General features: G+C 40.5%; 1 protein-coding gene across 9 annotated transcripts in view; it reads left to right on the forward strand.

Annotated features, from left to right (window-relative positions):
• The window catches only part of PATJ (PATJ crumbs cell polarity complex component), a 430,121-nt gene that overhangs the window by 79,841 nt on the left and 338,217 nt on the right, over nt 1-12,063 (forward strand). For all 9 annotated transcript variants that reach the window (XM_074380917.1, XM_074380918.1, XM_074380919.1 and 6 more), the window contains exons 15-16: nt 3,055-3,189; nt 8,619-8,780. In XM_074380917.1, the coding sequence (XP_074237018.1) occupies nt 3,055-3,189; nt 8,619-8,780 (297 nt within the window). The remainder of the gene's footprint in view (nt 1-3,054; nt 3,190-8,618; nt 8,781-12,063) is intronic.

Raw genomic sequence — 12,063 nt, forward strand, 5'->3', positions numbered from 1 at the left:
ACTATTTCTTGCCTTAACTCTTTTATCTTGGATGAGGGCATATTATTATGTAAGCAGCAAAGATCTCTGTGTGTATAGCGGGATCTTTGTTTTAATTTGGGCACTTATTTCTATGCAGAAGTTGTTACCACCATTTACTCATTTGCTCAAACCAGAAATTTAGCAATTATCCTTTTTGCTCACCTCCCACAAGCCATCCCCCAGTAGGCTTTTTTGTAGGGCTGACTCACTGTTATCCCTCAAGTCTCACCTTAAGTATCCCCTTCAATGTGGAGCCTGCTCTGACCCACTTTCCAAAATGGCCTCCACCAGAGGTGCTCTGATGCCATGACCCTGATTACTTCCTTGTAGCCCTTCTCACAGTTAGTAACTGCTTGTTTGGTTTTTACACAATGGTCGTGCATTCCTTGGATGCATTTCCTTGGATTCCTTGCTTATCATATCAGAACCATGATCATCCTGCTGCTTGTTGGTTGGCTGGTTATTTATGTATTTGCTTTGCCCACTTACCTTTTTGCCTATTTATTATCTGTCTGCCATGCTGGATGTTAATTCTAGGAGGGCAAAGACTTCATCTTGTATTTCCAGCTCATAGCCCAATGCCTTGCCCATAGTTTGTACCCCGTACATGTATGCTGGATATCTTGTCCAAACTATATCACAGATCCGTGGTATGCTGGCAAGTTTCTAGCTCTCAAAAAGGAAACAACAACAACAAAAGGCAGCTCCACTTTGTAGCATGTACAAATATCTGTGGCATAAATACTGCCACCATGGCAGGTATGAAGCTACCAAAATGGCGTCGCTGATCAGTGACTTGAGAGGCAATGCACAGTAGCACTTTATTGCTGCAGGCCTCTCTGCAGGAGTAGGGCTGTTTAATTACCTGTCCCACCTGCATTTAGCAGCTAACCAAATCAAGCATTTCATGTGTCTCGTTCGGTTGTCCACCCCTCAGTATACTTTGAGTTCTGATAGAGAGTGTTCCTCTTTGTACAGATATAGTAGATATAAATCACTTCATGAACATAGCTATTAGTAAAAGAGTGAAAAATAATTAGGAAGTGATGGATTTTGAGTGCTCGATACATTTATTTTTATTAATTGTAACTTTATATGGTTTAATTTTTCATCATAGCTGTGCTTAACCATTGACTGGCAAAATCCCTGAGAATTGAACAGTCTGCTGTTCAAACCAGTATAAGCCCCAGCACCACACTGGGGATGAGCTATGGTGGATCCACTGGCACCTCTCTGCCCTATCGCATCTGGCTCATAAACAAGGAAGGAAGACAGTTGGCAGAGATGGGTGGTAAACTGTTAATTCAGGAACATTTCTCTGAAAGCTTTTCCTCACCTCCTCTAGACGTCCTGCTACATGACACTAATGTCTCTTTAGCGTATCCGTACCCATGATTTGATACAGTGACAAGAGAATGAAGTGGGGAAGAGTGAGGAAGAGAGAAAGCACAGACAGGGAACAGGAGGAAAAACACTCTTCACCTTCCATTTAGAGAACTAGAACATCTTGCCAGAGATGGCTGTAGATCCTGAAGTGCTTAGTGATCAGGAGCATTCAATCTTCAGGAAATGATCCCAGAGCTGGAAGTCCCTATGTCTTCACTGAGGTCTTAGTCAGCCAGACTCCTTGCCACTGCACATTTGTCTGCATGTCTATAGCGGGACAGGAGTGAGCCTCAGATGGTGTCTGAAGTGGGGCCTGTGACACTCTGGGGACTGAAAGCAGAAGACTGAGGGAGGTGGCAAGCTCAGGGATAGAGGATCACAGAGAATAGGAAGAGCGCCACATGGTGGATGCATTGCCACCCTGTGGAGGGTGTTCTCCTTATAAAGTATAGTTAGAGGTAAGTCTGGTATTTTTAGGTATCAGACTATTGATACAGGAACTGTCAATCATAATGAGTACCATTTACCGTATTTGAGATTATAAGGCCAAATGACAAATCATTAGTCTGTCTTTGAAAGTCAGGGGAATGGAGTTTGGTGAATGCCCTTAACTGTTACAACCAACAAACATAAATAGAACTAAGACACTCATCTCTTTGCTCGGCATTGGCTAGAGTTTCTCAGCTCTTGACTCATATCTTAGCCCATATGAACCCTCATAGACCTAGAATGGGTAAATGATTGCCTTTCCCAAATAGGAAATGTTTTCACTTAAATTGGCTAGATGGAAACGGGCATCTTAGATGAAGCACTATCTTTCATGGATTGATTCAAATAACTTTTAATGAACCCATGTTTAGTGCATGGTACTGTTCCAGGGCTGAGGTTATAGAGATTAGAGGTACAAACTCTCCATTCAACTAAGGGGTGGAGGAGGGATAATCAAGAGACTAGGAATTCTCAACATGGTGAAACTCTGTTTCTAGTAACAATACAAAAAAATTAGCTGGGTGTGGTGGTGCATGCCTGTTGTCCCAGCTACTTGGAAAGCTGAGGCACGAGAATTGCTTGAACCCTGGAGCTGGAGGTTCCAGTGAGCTGAGATTGCACTGCTGTACTCCTAGGCAACACAGTGAGACTGCGTCTCAAAAAAAAAAAAAAAGAAAGAAATTCTAAGCCCAGTATGTTGTGAGCTATGATGGAGAGGTGCACAGGGCAGTCTTGAACCCCAGATGGAGGCATCAGGGCTTCCTGCCGTGGTATTTAAGTGTGAGTAGAAGTTAATTAGATACTAAAGGAAAGTTAGGTTGTTCTAGGGGATGAGGAGCCCCATAGAAAAGTGAAACACAGCATACATACTGGGGACTACCAGAAGTGCGGACTGGAATGGAGCTTAGAATTGAAGGTAAGACTGTATGCTTCCATTTCTTCATTTCCAGGGAATCTGGAAAGAAAAGAGGAGTGGTAACAAGATGACCAATGACTTCATAATTTTACCTGACACCAGTTTTCCCATTATTGTCTTCTTTTAGGATTTTGGTGATCCGATTTAAGAGGTGGAGTTTTTCACTTCAAAATGGCACTGGATGGAGGACAAACAGCAGGATGTGTCGTCATGTTTGATCATTGCTTTGTGTTTTGCCACAGTTGCTGCCTATTCACACTCTGAGGCTTGGTGTGGAAGTGGACTCCTTTGACGGGCACCATTATATTTCTTCAATTGTTCCTGGTGGTCCTGTTGATACATTGGGTCTCCTACAGCCAGAAGATGAGCTGCTTGAGGTAAAATTTATGAAGAAAGGAAGGCACAGCCAGAAATTTTTAAGTTTCAGAAAAATATGTTCTCATCACAAATCTCCTGAGTTATAGTGTCACCAATGCCAACGTAACGTGAGCCTCTTAGATTGAAAAACAATGAACAGCTTACTGGATGATAAAGAAGTAGCTATGCTTCAGTTCATTTTCCTCATCTTTGGGACTCCTGAGATGTTCTTTGTTTAAACGAATGACTAGGAAATAAATTTGATGTAGTATATTATATTCTTTTTTTTTTTTTTTTTTTTTTAGCAAAATTTGAATCCCTGAGCCTTGTTGCCACATGTAGCCTCATTTATTTGCAGGATTTATTATTCCTTTCTTTCTTTCTTTCTTTTTTTTTTTTTTTTTTTTTGCGATGGAGTCCTGCTCTGTTGCCCAACCTAGAGTGCAATGGCGTGATCTTGGCTCACTGCAACCGCCACCTCCCTGGTTCAAGTGATTCTCCTGCCTCAGCCTCCTGAGTAGCTGGGAGTATAGGCGCCCACGACCATGCCCAGCTAATTTTCGTATTTTTGGTAGAGACAGGGTTTCACCATCTTGGCCAGGCTGGTCTTAAACTCCTGACCTTGTGATCCACCTGCCTCGGCTTCCCAAAGTGCTAGGATTATAGGTGTGAACCACTGTGCCCGGCCTATTGATTATTTCTAACAACAAAGATTACAGCTGAATGACCTCAGGCATACCGATTTTCACATTTTCTTCTTGGGACGTATCCCTCAAAATGGCAGCCTCTATTGAGCTTGCCCAGGCTCTCCGGCCTCTCTCTTTAATCAAAGCAGTTCTAGAGCACCTCTGCTTTGACAGGACTTTCTTGAGAGGAAAGGTCTTGGGGAAAGGTCACACAAAACGACTACATAGAAGAGGGTTCTCCCAAGAGTTAGGTTACACAAGATGCCCTAAGTTGGATTCAACAGAATCAACCTAGTAGCTTTAGCCAAGATCAGAATCCCATACTGTAATTTATTAGTAGTAACTAGCCACCTAAAGGAGTATAAAGGGAAGGATTCTGGTTGAATTTCAATTTCAGAGGGAAAAGTGCTATGACTAGTTATCAAATTCTGTCATAAGCATGAGAGGGTAGGGTATTGGAGTCCTGTTGTAAGATGTAGTAAGTGGCTTATTTTTTTTTTTTATTTTTATTTTTTATTTATTTATTTTTTTTTTTTTGAGGCGGAGTTTCACTCTTGTTACCCAGGCTGGAGTGCAATGGCGCGATCTCGGCTCACCGCAACCTCCGCCTCCTGGGCTCAGGCAATTCTCCTGCCTCAGCCTCCTGAGTAGCTGGGATTACAGGCACGCACCACCACGCCCAGCTAGTTTTTTGTATTTTTTAGTAGAGACGGGGTTTCACCATGTTGACCAGGATGGTCTCGATCTCTCAACCTCGTGATCCACCCGCCTCGGCCTCCCAAAGTGCTGGGATTACAGGCTTGAGCCACCGTGCCCGGCCGTAAGTTGCTTATTTTTAGAGGTATTCAAGGGAATGGTATTGGGCTTCTTTTTGCAGAATAATGCCCTGTTTTATTAGAAGAATTATGCTTTCTTTTTGGTCTTTCTCTTATTGGCTGGGCATGGCATATCTTTGTGGGTATCATCCATGATAATTTGTACATTGGAGACCATTGCTATAATATATAGTTATTAGGTGTTAAGAAATGATATACATTTGTTTGGGATAAGTGGAGGTATGAGTATAACCAATTTAGTTCATTTTTTTTTCCTTCCTTTTTTGTTTTTAAGAGACGGGGTTTCAGGGCCGGGCGCGGTGGCTCAAGCCTGTAATCCCAGCACTTTGGGAGGCCAAGGCGGGTGGATCACGAGGTCGAGAGATCGAGACCATTCTGGTCAACACGGTGAAACCCCGTCTCTACTAAAGATACAAAAAAATTGGCTGGGCATGGTGGCACGTGCCTGTAATCCCAGCTACTCAGGAGGCTGAGGCAGGAGAATTGCCTGAGCCCAGGAGGCGGAGGTTGCGGTGAGCCGAGATCGCGCCATTGCACTCCAGCCTGGGTAGCAAGAGCGAAACTCTGTCTCAAAAAAAAAAAAAAAAAAAGAGACGGGGTTTCACCATGTTGGCCAGTATGGTCTTGAACTCCTGACCTTATTATCTGCCCACCTCGGCCTCCCAAAGTGCTGGGATTACAGGCTTGAGCCACCGTGCCCAGCTGTTTTTTTTTCTTTTACTTTTGCTTTTTTTTTTTTTTTGAGGTGGGGTCTGGCTTTGTTGCCCAAGCTGGTCTCGAACTCCTGAACTCTAACAATCCACCCACCTCAGTCTCCCAAATTGCTGAGATTGCATGTGTGAGCCACTGCTCTTCGTCTACTGTTTTTTTTTGTTTTTGTTTTATTTTTAATGGCAAAATATATATAACATGAAATTTATCATTTAACCTTTTTTCCTTTTGTTTTTTTTTTTAAGAGTCTCACTGTGTTGCCCAGGCTGGATTGCAGTGCCATGGTCATAGCTTACTGCAGCATTAAATTCCTGGGCTCAAGCAGTCTTCCCACCTCAATCTCCTGAGTAGCTAGGACCATAGCTATGTGCCACCATGCCCAGCTCATGTTTTAGTTTTTTTGTAGAGACAGGGTTTCGCTATTTTGCCCAGGCTGATCTTGAACTCCTGGCCTCCAGCAATTCTTCTATCTTGGCATCCCACAGTACTGGAATTACAGGCATAAGTCACCATGCGTGGCCCATTTTAACCATTTTTAAGTGTGAAATTTGGTGGCATTCAGTGTAAATCACTACTAGTATGTGCTAGGTGCTAAAGAAATGTTGGTTGGATCACAGTAGAGCAAGTACGGGTGATCCCAGCCATCAGCTGAAATCTGTATGCTTTAGCCAAGACTAGGCTCCCATGGGCCTACCACCACATTGTAATAGAAGGTGCTATAATAAGATAGCGTGAAGATTTTTTGAATTCTTAAATATAGATACCTAGTGAAAGAACTTAGGATAAAGAAAGGAGCACAGGTTTGGAGTAAGAAAAGCTGCTTCTGGTCTGAATTGCCGCAGGTTAGCTGTGTGTCCCTTGGCATGTCACTTAACTTTTTTGAGAATCATTTCCTTCATCAATGCCTACTTCACTGTGCCTTCGTAAGGATTGAATGAAATACCATCCATGTAAATTATAAAGCATTATCTCATTGTGGAGTATTGGCAATATTATCACTGTGAAGAAGGCATATTAACAAGCCTTATGGGATGGGATGAGGGTTCGATGTGGTAAAATGGTGGGGCAGCACTTAGGCAGTGTTCTGTACTCTGAAGTGTGTATGTGTGTGCATTTTCCAGTCAGTCAGGATAAAACAGCACTAAGGAGGGTCTGAAGTCTAAGGACCTTGAAAAATATTGCAAATTCTAAAATAAAAATTAGCTTCTTCTGAATAACCGAAAATACAAAAGTTAAAAATCTCAGTACAGTTAGCCAAATAAGCTCCTGAACTCAAAGTGTATGTGTCTGTGTGTGCATGTGTGTGTTGAATGTACTCCTTAGAGCTTAAAACCAGAAACACAAATATGCTTTCGGGTTAGAACACTGTGCCAAGTCTCAGCCCAGAACAGCTATTTACAGCAGCTGTAAATCCCCCTAGATAGGAACTGGTAATGGGAAATGTGACCAATCCCTTTAGCACGGAGTGGTGAGGAGGACCACCAGGCACTGCTATAATAATTGGAGACAATTCAAATGAATAAGTAATGAGATAAATAAATATTTAAAGGTACTCCAAGATAAAAACTCAAAAGTGACTTTCTAATTTGTTGAAGTGAAACACAAACTCATACTCATGTATAAGTAGAATTCTTGCTTTGATTCTATCTACTTGCTTTTTTGTGTGTGTGAGTTACTACCCATTTAGCTGATTTTAGAACTTTGTGCACTTGTGACACAAGTTGAAATCATGGATACGGTATGGCCAGTGATGGGTTCCTCCCTGCCTTTTCTTATGTAAAGGCTGACTTGCAGTTATTCCAAGGAAAAAACTTTCATCATCTGTTGAGCTTGCTGTCCCCTAGACCTCTTCATTCGTCATGAAGACTTTCCAGTAGAGCTCGCTTCCTAAAGTGCATGTGGGTCTCTTTACCTTGTGATGGTTTCTTTGTAAATAATTAAGAGGCAGGGAGAGATGTCTGGCTTGATGGCTAAGTGCTTGATATGTTACAGGCTTGCCAGTGTTTCCCAGGGATGGTTGACCTGAGACTCACCCTGCTGCTGAAGATTTCCAGCAGCCCAGTGTCCTCTTCCTCTCTGGTGCAGTGAAAGATTTGTAGAAGGGCTTCTCCCGGGAAAGTCAGGCTGGCCAGTTATCTGAACATTAGCATGACACCTATTAGAAATTAATGCCAGACTGAAAGTATCTTTAAAACAAATAGTGCTTCTAAACCCTCCTAGGAGGGTAGGAGTCAGATGTGAAAAGATTATTTGTTACCTGGATTCTGTTCATGCCTCAGCTTTTTGGGAGTAGCAGACAGATCAGCTTTTAGAGATCTGTAGTTAGAACTGAAAACACTCTTTGAACTCAAGTCATATATGTGAAAAATTAGAATTATTTAGCCAAATCATCTTTGGTGCCAAGTATTATTATTATACACCAAAAGTAATATGAAGTTTAGATAATTTTTTGGTGACAAGGATTAATCATGAATAAAGAATACTTTTTTCTTTTAAACATGTGAGACAGTAGCATACAATTGTTTTGAAAATTATTTTTAAAAATAATGTACTGATTGCTGTATCAGAGCAATAAGAATGTCACTGATGCAAAGGCATGTATATTTCTTTTCAGTGGAAGTTATTTTTCTAGGTTGGTGTTAAGAGTGTATGGGATGTGAAAGAATATTGTGGACTGATGTTAAATTTTGACAGCCAACTGTTCTATATTTGTTAGCTATACTTTAAGCAGTAAATTAAACGGTTTTGTTTTTTTTTTAAAAAAACTACTTACATTTCTGTAGTGATAGTCTTATGAAATGAAACTGCAAAGGAGAACAGTCTTAAAGGACTATAAATGCTATTCAGTGTGTTTAAGGAGAGCCGAATAGAGGTAGGTGAGAGAATACAACATTGGAGTATTGAAAGGAGAAACATAGTGCTGCAAAAAATTAGGTAGATCCTTTACCCAGTAAGGGTGTACTCTGCACACCCTTTATACTTTATCCATCAAGATGAGCAAAGATTTAGCCTTAGGTTTTAAAAATTTTAGGGATTTCTAACATTTTTATTTGCATGTTATTTAATTATAAATAATATGATTAAAGCGAGGCCCTTTGTTTACAGGGAAAATAAAATGATGTCCTATTTTCATTTTGGTAGATTGATATAAATAAGAGATTTTCATTTTTTCACTTGGGGCTGCCTCAACTGCGACTTGTCTCCTTGTGTTCCTAGGTCAACGGCATGCAGCTGTATGGAAAATCTCGCCGAGAAGCAGTCTCCTTTCTTAAGGAAGTGCCACCCCCTTTTACTTTGGTTTGCTGTCGGAGGTTGTTTGATGATGAAGCTTCTGTAGATGAACCAAGGCCCACTGAAACCTCTCTTCCTGAGACAGAGGTACTAAGTGAATATAGTGTGGTTCCCATAGGCATGCCCATTCATCAAAGATGCCCCGAAGGCTGTACTGCAATATGAAGGGAGAGGAAACCTTCACTCTACTCTTTTTTTTGCTTGACTAAGGCAACAATGCATAGCTTTTCAAATTGTTACTCTTCATTTAACATCCTAAAACTCTTTCCTTCCCTTTCCTTGACATGTTGCCAACATTGATGTACCTGCATTTCGATTTTAAAGAACCTTTGTTTTTTCACTAAGTGCCTGGATTCATTACTTTTGAATTCTAATTCAACTCAGTTTGTCTTATATAAGTTTAAGGTGTCGGTAAGGGTTGTATATCTAATATATTTCCCTTTTTCAGAGCCTTAAAAATTTGAAACTCTACGATAAATTTCAAAGCGAGTCTGGAAATTGCCAGTAATCTCTTCAGAAGATAAGAGAATGAAATAACATTTTATAAGCTCTTGGTACTTTGTTTTTTTTAAAAGAGCATTATAATTATGAAAAGAGATTTGTTTGTTTGTTTGTTTGTTTGTTTGAAACAGGGTCTCCTCAGGCTGGAGTGCAGTGTTTTGAACATGGCTCATTGTAACCTCTGTCTTCTGGGCTCAAGCAATCCTCCCACCTCAGCCTCTCAAGTAGCTGGGATCACAGGCACTTGCCACCATACCCAGATAATTAAAACATTTTTTTTTTCGTACGGTCAGGGTCTTGCCATATTTCCCAGGGTGGTCTCCAAAGTTCTGGACTCAAGCAATCCTCCCACCTCAGCATCCCAAAGTGCTGGGATTACAGGTGTAAGCCACTGTGCCTAGCTGGAAGAGTTTTCAGCACATACTTTGCCATCTTATGCTATTGGTAACCTCATCTTTTATGCTACCTTTCCCCCCTTTTCAATTTCTTTTAGATTGTAATTCCACTGAACACCAGTTTAGATATATGGGTCCTTCCCTTATACTTAAGTTCTGGATTTCAGTACACATGAACCTAAGCCTACCTTTACTATCTAATAGTCATGAATCTTTGGGCAAATAACTTGATTTTCTGTTCATATTTTTCCTTTGAAAAAATGGTGATACTTATCATACTTACCCATCTCATGAGTTTGTGCAAGCAGGAAATGCAGTAATGTGTACAGGTTCTGAACACAATGCCTTGCATGTGGGAAGTGCTCAGTAACAGTGGGCTGTGGTTGTTCAAGTCTCCACCAGTCCATCCGTTTTTGTTTTCTTATGTCCTGAAGTATATAAGAGTCTAACACTGTCTTATAGATACTTCCGTATGTAGCAACCTTGTTTATCCAAGAAGACTGTTAGTTCCTTGCCGGCAAAGGCCATATCTTAAAATTATTTTCTATTTCATAGTGTTTTTATTCTATATTAGGCATATAAGAGGGGCTTGGTAAGTTTTTAATTATTGGTTGACTCTTTCTAAAAGAAAGTTTAAGTTTTATAAAAAAATATTTCAGGGAGGGGACTCAAGTGCCACACTTTTGTGACTTTTGCTATCCTTACCAAAATGAAATGTTAGTGGCTGATAAAAATGCCTTTCGTTTAATCTCTCAAGGTATGTAAATCACAAACCCCACTTGCTGACTCTGTGCCCCCATCTGTCATGCTTTACCACAATGGTGAACAACAGCTTTGAATTATGCTAAATGTCAACCTTGCTGCCCATTAGTTGATTGCTTTCCATTCTGTAAATACAGGAGTTATGCAGAATTGATTGTATCAAAGTGATATATTTCAGGTTGCAGTATAATATCTTATGCACCTTGAATGCCTTGAAATTTCTATAAACACAGGTTTTGTAATTGTATGTGGTTTCTTAAAGTCTTGGCTCTTTTTCCAACGGTCTCTTTTTTCATTTCCCCTAATACCATCTTATGTTCTTAAACCCTATCTGGTTAGGCAGCTCAGCCAAAATTCTAATACTCATTAATCAGTGAGGGTATTAAATGCCCCAGTAAAGCATCAATCATGTTGTATTAGCCATTGGAACTTTACTTTTTGTTGGAAGACATAAGTGTTTTCTTTTTAAGGATATCACTTCCACACGTTAGACTGAAATATGTGGAGGTTATTGATCTATGACGTTTCCACTCATTTCAAGTTTTCAGCTTCAGTTTGTTCCCATGTTGAGGGTCAGCCACGGTGGATTGGTTATTGACCACCCATGTCTTGCAGTGACAGTTTAAGATCTGGACCAATCCTAACTTTAAAAATGTTTTTCTACCCCATAGTCTCTTGCCCAAAGCCTCCTACATCTGATAAACAAGTTGAGCCAAGTTTCAGGATTCAAAAATCACTATAAAAAAATCAGTAACATTTCTTTACACCAGTAACGTGCAAGCTGAGAGCCAAATTAGGAATGCAGTCCCATTCACAATAGCCGCAAAAAGAATAAAATAATAGGAATACAGCTAACCAGAGAGGTGAAAGATGTCTACAATGAGAATTGTAAAACACTGCTGATAGAAACCAGAAATGATGCAAATAGAATACATTCTATGCTCATGGATAGGAAGAATCAATACTGTTAAAATGGCCATGCTGCCCAAAGCAATTTTTAGATTCAATGCTATTTTTGTGATATTTTTCATGGAATTAGAGAAAAAAAACTATTGTAAAATTTTTCTAAATTTTTTTTTTTTTTTTTTTTTTTGAGACGGAGTTTCGCTCTTGTTACCCAGGCTGGAGTGCAATGGCGCGATCTCGGCTCACCACAACCTCTGCCTCCCGGGTTCAGGCAATTCTCCTGCCTCAGCCTCCTGAGTAGCTGGGATTACAGGCACGCGGCACCATGACCAGCTAATTTTTTGTATTTTCAGTAGAGACGGGGTTTCACCATGTTGACCAGGATGGTCTCGAGCTCTTGACCTCGTGATCCGCCCACCTCTGCCTCCCAAAGTGCTGGGATTACAGGCTTTAGCCACCACACCCGGCCAATTTTTCTAAATTTTAAGGAAATTTGTAGAAAAACTTTTTGGAACCAAAAGAAGAGCTCAAAATAGTTAAAGCAGTCCTAAGCAGAAAGAACAAAGCCAGTGGTATCACACACTTGAATTCAAACTGTGCTACAAGGCTGTAGTAACCAAAACAACATGGCACTGGTTAAAAAAAAAAAAAAAAAAAAAAAAAAAAAAAAAAAAAAAAGACACACCAATGGAACAGGTTAGAGAACCCAGACACAAAGGTGCACATCTACAATCATCTGCTCTTTGACAAAGCCGACAATAATAAGCAATAGGGAATGGACTTCCTATTTGGAAAATGTTGCTGGG

The sequence above is a fragment of the Saimiri boliviensis genome, chromosome 11 (genome assembly GCF_048565385.1).
Source record: "Saimiri boliviensis isolate mSaiBol1 chromosome 11, mSaiBol1.pri, whole genome shotgun sequence".
NCBI classification, from domain to species: Eukaryota; Metazoa; Chordata; class Mammalia; order Primates; family Cebidae; genus Saimiri; species Saimiri boliviensis.